This window comes from Oncorhynchus mykiss, chromosome 13 (assembly GCF_013265735.2).
Source record: "Oncorhynchus mykiss isolate Arlee chromosome 13, USDA_OmykA_1.1, whole genome shotgun sequence".
NCBI lineage: Eukaryota > Metazoa > Chordata > Actinopteri > Salmoniformes > Salmonidae > Oncorhynchus > Oncorhynchus mykiss.
In genome coordinates this window covers 59060169-59070168 of record NC_048577.1, presented here as the reverse complement: position 1 = coordinate 59070168, position 10000 = coordinate 59060169, and the positions used below count along the sequence as shown (strand labels likewise).

Here is a 10000-nt window from a genome sequence, read left to right as displayed (position 1 = left end):
GAAGGGAGACAGAGAGAGGCAATGGGGAAGGGAGAGAGAGAGAGGCAGTGGGGGAGAGAGAGAGAGGCAGTGGGGAAGGGAGAGAGAGAGAGGCAGTGGGGAAGGGAGAGAGAGGGAGAGCGAGGCAGTGGGGAAGGGAGACAGAGAGAGGCAGTGGGGAAGGGAGAGAGAGAGAGAGGCAGTGGGGAAGGGAGACATAGAGAGGCAGTGGGAAAGGGAGACAGAGAGAGGCAGTGAGGAAGGGAGACAGAGAGAGGCAGTGGGGAAGGGAGCGAGAGAGAGGCAGTGGGGAAGGGAGACAGAGAGAGGCAGTGGGTAAGGGAGACAGAGAGAGAGGCAGTGGGGAAGGGAGACAGAGAGAGGCAGTGGGGAAGGGAGACAGAGAGAGGCAGTGGGGTAGGGAGACAGAGAGAGGCAGTGGGGAAGGGAGACAGAGAGAGAGAGTGAGGCAGTGGGGAAGGGAGACAGAGAGAGAGAGAGAGGCAGTGGGGAAGGGAGACAGAGAGCGAGGTAGTGAGGAAGGGAGAGAGAGGGAGAGCGAGCGAGGCAGTGGGGAAGGGAGAGAGAGAGAGGCAGTGGGGAAGGGAGACAGAGAGAGAGAGAGAGGTAGTGGGGAAGGGAGACAGAGAGAGAGAGAGAGAGAGAGGCAGTGGGGAAGGGAGACAGAGAGAGAGAGAGAGAGGCAGTGGGGAAGGGAGACAGAGAGAAAGAGCGAGGTAGAGACAGAGACAGAGCGAGAGCGAGGCAGTGGGGGATGGAGACAGAGGAAGAGAGAGAGAGAGAGGTAGTGGGGAAGGGAGACAGAGAGCGAGAGAGAGGCAGTGGGGAAGGGAGACAGAGAGAAAGAGTGAGGTAGTGAGGAAGGGAGACAGAGAGAGAGTGAGGCAGTGGGGGATGGAGACAGAGGAATAGAGAGAGAGAGGCAGTGGGGAATGGAGAGAGAGGGAGAGCGAGCGAGGCAGTGGGGAAGGGAGACAGAGGAAGAGAGAGAGAGAGAGGCAGTGGGGAAGGGAGACAGAGGAAGAGAGAGAGCGAGCTAGTGAGGAAGGGAGACAGAGAGAGAGCTAGGCAGTGGGGAAGGGAGACAGAGGAAGAGAGAGAGCGAGCTAGTGAGGAAGGGAGACAGAGAGTGAGCGAGGCAGTGGGGGATGGAGACAGAGGAAGAGGAAGAGAGAGGCAGTGGGGAAGGGAGACAGAGGAAGAGAGAGGCAGTGGGGAAGGGAGACAGATGAAGAGAGAGAGAGAGCTAGTGAGGAAGGGAGACAGAGAGAGAGCGAGGCAGTGGGGAAGGGAGACAGAGGAAGAGAGAGAGCGAGCTAGTGAGGAAGGGAGACAGAGGAAGAGAGAGAGGCAGTGGGGAAGGGAGACAGAGGAAGAGAGAGAGAGAGGCAGTGGGGAAGGGAGACAGAGGAAGAGAGAGAGAGGCAGTGGGGAAGGGAGACAGATGAAGAGAGAGAGTGAGGAAGGGAGACAGAGAGAGAGCGAGGCAGTGGGGAATGGAGACAGAGGAAGAGAGAGAGAGGCAGTGGGGAAGGGAGACAGATGAAGAGAGAGAGTGAGGAAGGGAGACAGAGAGAGAGCGAGGCAGTGGGGAATGGAGACAGAGGAAGAGAGAGAGAGAGGCAGTGGGGAAGGGAGACAGAGGAAGAGAGAGAGAGAGCATCCCAGCTGCTGTGTTAGCTACAGTACATTACTACAGTACATTACTACAGTACATTACTACAGTATACACTACAGTACATTACTACAGTACATTACTACAGTACATTACAATTCCATACATTACTACAGTACATTACTACAGTACATTACTACAGTATACACTACAGTACATTACTACAGTACATTACTACAGTATACACTACAGTACATTACTACAGTACATTACTACAGTACATTACTACAGTACATTACAATTCCATACATTACTACAGTACATTACTACAGTACATTACTACAGTACATTACTACAGTATACACTACAGTACATTACTACAGTACATTACTACAGTATACACTACAGTACATTACTACAGTACATTACTACAGTACATTACAATTCCATACATTACTACAGTACATTACTACAGTACATTACTACAGTACATTACTATTCCATACATTACTACAGTACATTACTACAGTACATTACTACAGTACATTACTACAGTACATTACTATTCCATACATTACTACAGTACATTACTACAGTACATTACTACAGTACATTACCACAGTACATTACTACAGTACATTACTACAGTACATTACTACAGTACATTACCACAGTACATTACTACAGTACATTACCACAGTATACACTACAGACTACTGATGTCACTGTTCACTGTCTGGACTCTGCTGCAGCTCCTGGCTGTTTACACCAAAGATATCTATGGTTTAACAGTATATATATATATATACATATAAATACAGTGTAAAAACTGAGTGTACAGGACATTAAGAACACCTGCTCTTTCACTGACAGACTGACCAGGTGAATCCAGGTGAAAGATATGATCCTTTATTGATGTCACATGTTTAATGCACTTCAATCAGTGTGGATGAAGGGGAGTAGAGAGGTTAAAGAAGGATTGTTAAGCCTTAAGACAACTGAGACATGGATTGTATCTGTGTGCCATTCAGCAGGTGAATGGGCAAGACAAAAGATTGAAGTGCCTTTGAATGGGGTATGATAGTAGGTATCAGGCGCACCAGTGTCAAAAACTGCAGTGTTGCTGGGTTTTTCCACACAGTTTCCTGTGTGTATCAAGAATGGTCCACCACCCAAAGGACATCCAGCCAACTTGATACAACTGTGGGAAGCATTGGAGTCAACATGGGCCAGCATTCCTGTGGAACGCTTTCAACACCTTGAAGAGTCCATGTCCTGATGAATTAAGGCTGTTCTGAGAGCAAAATGAGCTGCATCTCAATATTAGGAAGGTGTTCTTAATGTTTTTTACAGTCAGTGTATATAATGGACTATCCAGGTATGACTAAACTGTTATCCTGATGTAACACGGTGGCCTAGCCTAACCATGGCCTAGCCTAACCGTGGCCTAGCCTAACCGTGACCTAGCCTAACCGTGGCCTAGCCTAACCGTGACCTAGCCTAACCGTGGCCTAGCCTAACCGTGACCCAGCCTAACCGTGGCCTAGCCTAACCGTGGCCTAGCCTAACTGTGACCTAGCCTAACCGTGACCTAGCCTAACCGTGGCCTAGCCTAACCGTGGCCTAGCCTAACCGTGACCTAGCCTAACCGTGTCCTAGCCTAACCGTGGCCTAGCCTAACCGTGACCTAGCCTAACCGTGGCCTAGCCTAACCGTGACCTAGCCTAACCGTGGCCTAGCCTAACCGTGGCCTAGCCTAACCGTGACCTAGCCTAACCGTGGCCTGGCCTAACCGTGGCCTAGCCTAACCGTGGCCTAGCCTAACCGTGACCTAGCCTAACCGTGGCCTAGCCTAACCGTGGCCTAGCCTAACCGTGGCCTAGCCTAACCGTGGCCTAGCCTAACCGTGGCCTAGCCTAACCGTGACCCAGCCTAACCGTGGCCTAGCCTAACCGTGGCCTAGCCTAACCGTGACCTAGCCTAACCGTGGCCTAGCCTAACCGTGGCCTAGCCTAACCGTGGCCTAGCCTAACCGTGGCCTAGCCTAACCGTGGCCTAGCCTAACCGTGGCCTAGCCTAACCGTGACCTAGCCTAACCGTGGCCTAGCCTAACCGTGGCCTAGCCTAGCCTAACCGTGACCTAGCCTAACCGTGGCCTAGCCTAACCGTGGCCTAGCCTAACCGTGACCTAGCCTAACCGTGACCTAGCCTAACCGTGACCTAGCCTAACCGTGGCCTGGCCTAACCGTGGCCTAGCCTAACCGTGGCCTAGCCTAACCGTGACCTAGCCTAACCGTGGCCTGGCCTAACCGTGGCCTAGCCTAACCGTGGCCTAGCCTAACCGTGACCTAGCCTAACCGTGACCTAGCCTAACCGTGGCCTAGCCTAACCGTGACCTAGCCTAACCGTGACCTAGCCTAACCGTGGCCTAGCCTAACCGTGACCTAGCCTAACCGTGGCCTAGCCTAACCGTGGCCTAGCCTAACCGTGGCCTAGCCTAACCGTGGCCTAGCCTAACCGTGACCTAGCCTAACCGTGACCTAGCCTAACCGTGGCCTGGCCTAACCGTGGCCTGGCCTAACCGTGGCCTAGCCTAACCGTGGCCTAGCCTAACCGTGGCCTGGCCTAACCGTGGCCTGGCCTAACCGTGGCCTGGCCTAACCGTGACCTGGCCTAACTGTGACCTAGCCTAACCGTGACCTAGCCTAACCGTGGCCTGGCCTAACCGTGGCCTAGCCTAACCGTGGCCTAGCCTAACCGTGGCCTGGCCTAACCGTGGCCTAGCCTAACCGTGGCCTGGCCTAACCGTGGCCTGGCCTAACCGTGGCCTGGCCTAACCGTGGCCTAGCCTAACCGTGACCTAGCCTAACCGTGGCCTAGCCTAACCGTGGCCTAGCCTAACCGTGGCCTAGCCTAACCGTGGCCTGGCCTAACCGTGGCCTGGCCTAACCGTGGCCTAGCCTAACCGTGGCCTAGCCTAACCGTGACCTAGCCTAACCGTGACCTAGCCTAACCGTGACCTAGCCTAACCGTGGCCTGGCCTAACCGTGGCCTAGCCTAACCGTGGCCTAGCCTAACCGTGGCCTGGCCTAACCGTGGCCTGGCCTAACCGTGGCCTGGCCTAACCGTGGCCTAGCCTAACCGTGGCCTAGCCTAACCGTGGCCTAGCCTAACCGTGACCTAGCCTAACCGTGGCCTGGCCTAACCGTGGCCTGGCCTAACCGTGGCCTAGCCTAACCGTGGCCTAGCCTAACCGTGGCCTAGCCTAACCGTGGCCTGGCCTAACCGTGGCCTAGCCTAACCGTGACCTAGCCTAACCGTGACCTAGCCTAACCGTGACCTAGCCTAACCGTGGCCTGGCCTAACCGTGGCCTGGCCTAACCGTGACCTAGCCTAACCGTGACCTAGCCTAACCGTGACCTAGCCTAACCGTGACCTAGCCTAACCGTGACCTAGCCTAACCGTGGCCTAGCCTAACCGTGACCTAGCCTAACCGTGACCTAGCCTAACCGTGACCTAGCCTAACCGTGACCTAGCCTAACCGTGGCCTGGCCTAACCGTGGCCTAGCCTAACCGTGGCCTAGCCTAACCGTGGCCTGGCCTAACCGTGGCCTAGCCTAACCGTGGCCTGGCCTAACCGTGGCCTAGCCTAACCGTGGCCTAGCCTAACCGTGGCCTGGCCTAACCGTGGCCTGGCCTAACCGTGGCCTAGCCTAACCGTGACCTAGCCTAACCGTGGCCTAGCCTAACCGTGGCCTAGCCTAACCGTGGCCTGGCCTAACCGTGGCCTAGCCTAACCGTGACCTAGCCTAACCGTGACCTAGCCTAACCGTGACCTAGCCTAACCGTGACCTAGCCTAACCGTGACCTAGCCTAACCGTGGCCTGGCCTAACCGTGGCCTAGCCTAACCGTGGCCTAGCCTAACCGTGGCCTAGCCTAACCGTGGCCTGGCCTAACCGTGGCCTGGCCTAACCGTGGCCTAGCCTAACCGTGGCCTAGCCTAACCGTGGCCTGGCCTAACCGTGGCCTGGCCTAACCGTGGCCTAGCCTAACCGTGACCTAGCCTAACCGTGGCCTAGCCTAACCGTGGCCTAGCCTAACCGTGGCCTAGCCTAACCGTGACCTAGCCTAACCGTGACCTAGCCTAACCGTGACCTAGCCTAACCGTGACCTAACCTAACCGTGGCCTAGCCTAACCGTGACCTAGCCTAACCGTGGCCTGGCCTAACCGTGGCCTAGCCTAACCGTGGCCTAGCCTAACCGTGGCCTGGCCTAACCGTGGCCTAGCCTAACCGTGGCCTGGCCTAACCGTGGCCTAGCCTAACCGTGGCCTAGCCTAACCGTGGCCTGGCCTAACCGTGGCCTGGCCTAACCGTAGCCTAGCCTAACCGTGGCCTAGCCTAACCGTGGCCTAGCCTAACCGTGGCCTAGCCTAACCGTGACCTAGCCTAACCGTGACCTAGCCTAACCGTGACCTAGCCTAACCGTGACCTAGCCTAACCGTGACCTAACCTAACCGTGGCCTAGCCTAACCGTGGCCTAGCCTAACCGTGGCCTGGCCTAACCGTGGCCTAACCTAACCGTGGCCTAGCCTAACCGTGGTCTAGCTCATCTTAATCTGCTGCATTTCAAATGTAGGATCAACCCTGTCAGTGTTACCAAGGAATCTGTGTCTGGGCAGGTGCATAAGGAAGACACCTTCTAATGTTCACGTCTAGGCTAGTATCAAAAACACTTTCTATTTGCTGTGATTTGAGGTTGAAAATGCCCTCCAATGGCCCCAGCTCTCACACAACAGCAAGAACACACCATGTCAGAGAAGAGGCTCAGGCAGATCTTAAAACTCAAATTTTACTACAATATTTAAGTAAAAAGTACAGATGAAGAATCTTAATTTGATCACAGTGTTGCAGGATAATGCAATGCAGGAAATGTAGAACTTGTAGTGGTATTTGAGGTTTAAAATGGCTTCTGAAGTTTGTAATTTCCACTTTGAAATTTCCGATTTGATTTTCCCTTATGAAAAATGTGTCAACCCCAACAAAAAGATCCATTAATTATAAACCATGTATTAATTCACGTTTCCTGGGGCAGCAGGATCATTTTCCTGCTGTAGCAAACTGGCTCAAATTAAGATCCTACATCGGTACAAGTACAGGCCTACACAGTATATCAAAAGAGTCAATAAAGCCTCACAGGAACAGTTTGTTTGCTGTAAAGACTGGTATTCCTCAGTCGTCGGTGTACATATAGCATTCTAGCCAGGTGACACAAAGCAAACGTGAGCCCGGGGATGTAGTCCTTTTGAAGACAGTCAAAGAACGTTGGCAGCAATGCTTGTTACACTTCCCCTATGTTGAAACAAGGTCTTTCTTACTGTGTGTGCTGGAGTGCATCGACCTGTGTGTGTGTGTGTGTGTGTGTGTGTGTGTGGACATGTGCATGAATGCGTGTGTGTGTGTATGCGCTCAATTTTGTGTGTGTCTCTGTCAAATATTTGCCTGCGGTCTTGGGGCTCAGGGTTCTGCTAGAAGGAAAACAAAGAGTTCACAGCCCAGGTGATAAAAGACAGGAAGAGTGGAGAGAATAGAGAGATGGAGTGAGAGAATGAGGGAATGAAAGAAAGACAGAGAGAGATGAGATGAAAGAGGGAGAGAGGGAGCTGAAGAAGGCGGGCCAGGTTGAAGCAGGTTGGATGGAGGGGACAGAGAGGACACAGTCCCGAACCTCTCTCCCCTCTCCAGTGATAAATGTGTGTGATGAACGACTCTAGCCTCTACACGCAGTATTAATTAGCTGTATGAACTCCTGTGAACCCTCAGCACAGGGATCCTCCAGCCTTTCAACTCCTCAATCACACACACACACACACACACACACACACACACACACACACACACACACACACACACACACACACACACACATAGTTACACACACACACACACACACACACACACACACACACATAGTTACACATACACACACACACACATAGTTACACACACACATACACCCATACCCACATAGTTACATACACACACACACCCACACACACACACCCACATAGTTACACACACACACACACCCACATGGTTACACATACACACACACACACACACACACACACACACACACACACACACATAGTTACACATACACACACACACACACACACACACACACACACACACACACACACACACACATATAGTTACACACACACACCCACACACACACTCCCACATAGTTACACATACACACACACACACACATAGTTACACACACACATACACCCATACCCACATAGTTACATACACACACACACACACACACACACACACACACACACACACACATAGTTACACACACACACACATAGTTACACACACACACATACACCCACATAGTTACACACACACGCGCGCGCACACCCACCCACCCACCCACCCACACACACACATAGTTACACACATACATGCGTACACTCGCACAGCGACAGACACTCTGACACACACACACACGCACAGTCACACACAAATTAAATTGTATTGGTTGCACACACACTTACCCACACTCACTGTCTTTCCCCCACCATGCACACACGTGTACCCTCTTGGAAAGAATAGAGACAGATGGGTATAGCCCCTTTCTGAGAGAGAGAGAGAGGGGGGGGGCACACACGCGGTTCCCAAATTTAAGAACTTCTGGCTTGCGTTCTTATTGGATTTCCCTGGAAGTGTTTGTGGGGGTGGACAAAGTGTGTTTATGTCTGCCTGTCTGTGTGTGTGCATGCATGTGTGTAAGCTCAACCATTATATGTTCTCTCACACTTCTCTTACTCTTTCCTCTACAGGTGATGAAGGAGACAACTTCTATGTGATTGACCAAGGAGAAGTGGATGTAAGTTTCCCATTGGCTTATTCATTCCTCCCCTCTCCACTCCCCTACATACTCCCCAGGTCATTCTCAGTCACCTTACCTGGTCAAATAAGGGTTAATAAAGCAGTGTTAACCAAACCTCTCTACGAGTACCTCCAGTTCTCATTGGAAAGAGAGAGACAAGAAAATCATCCCTCTTTTTTAAGAAGGAAAAATCATCATACCTTCCTACCTCTACCCCACACATACCTTCCTACCTCTACCCCACACATACCTTCCTACCTCTACCCCACACATACCTTCCTACCTCTACCTCACACATACCTTCCTTCTTACCTCTACCTCACACAGACCTTCCTACCCCTACCTCACACATACCTTCCTCTACCTCACACCTACCTCTACCTCACACAGATCTACCTACCCATACCTCACACAGATCTACCTATCTCTACCTCACACATACATACCTACCCATACCTCACACAGACCTACCTACCTCTACCTCACACAGACCTACCTACTTCTACCGTACACAGACCTACCTACCTTTACCTAACACAGACCTACTTACCTCTACCACTCACAGTACTACCTACCTCACACAGACCTACCTACCTCTACCGTACACATACCTACCTACCTCTACCTAACACAGACCTACCTATCTCTACCTCACACAGTCCTACCTACCTCACACACACCTACCTACCTCTACCTCACACCTACCTCTACCTCAACATACATACCTACCCATACCTCACACAGACCTACCTACCTCTACCTCACACAGACCTACCTACCTCTACCTCACACAGTCCTACCTACCTCTACCTCACACAGTCCTACCTACCTCTACCTCACATGCCGTCCTACCTCTACCTCACACCTACCTCTACCTCACACATACCTACCTACCCATACCTAACACAGACCTACCTACCTCTACCTCACACAGTCCTACCTACCTCTACCTAACACAGACCTACCTACCTCTACCTCACATGCCGTCCTACCTCTACCTCACACCTACCTCTACCTCACACATACCTACCTACCCATACCTCACACAGACCTACCTACCTCTACCTCACACAGACCTACCTACCTCTACCTCACACAGTCCTACCTACCTTTACCTCACAAAGACTTCATCATCACAATAGGACACCCTCATTCATGCAGATCACCAAAGCTAAAAACATACTTCACATTGGTCAACTGTACTGCTGTTTGTGTTAAATGATGATGAGCACTGGCCTGGGGTCTTTTCTGACTTCATTGACTTGCGGTCTGGTCACGCTAGTGTGGGGCCCAGACACGCTCTGAACGCCACACAATGACAACAGTCAGAACACCTTTTTGTTTTAGGAACCCGAAGCGACAGAGAGATAGAGTTAAGTGGAGAGATAAAAAAGATAAAAAACAGATGGAAAATCAAACAGGAAACAACCTTATCGGTTTAGGATGAAGGGAGAGGGAGGGAGAGGAGACGTAAGGTA

At 51.8% G+C, this 10000-nt stretch overlaps 1 protein-coding gene across 1 annotated transcript in view; it reads left to right on the top strand.

Moving 5' to 3' along the window:
* prkar1b (protein kinase, cAMP-dependent, regulatory, type I, beta) overlaps positions 1–10000 on the top strand; it is a 204574-nt gene that overhangs the window by 122304 nt on the left and 72270 nt on the right. The window contains exon 6 of the mRNA XM_036941741.1: positions 8473–8519. Within this exon, the coding sequence (XP_036797636.1) occupies positions 8473–8519 (47 nt within the window). The remainder of the gene's footprint in view (positions 1–8472; positions 8520–10000) is intronic.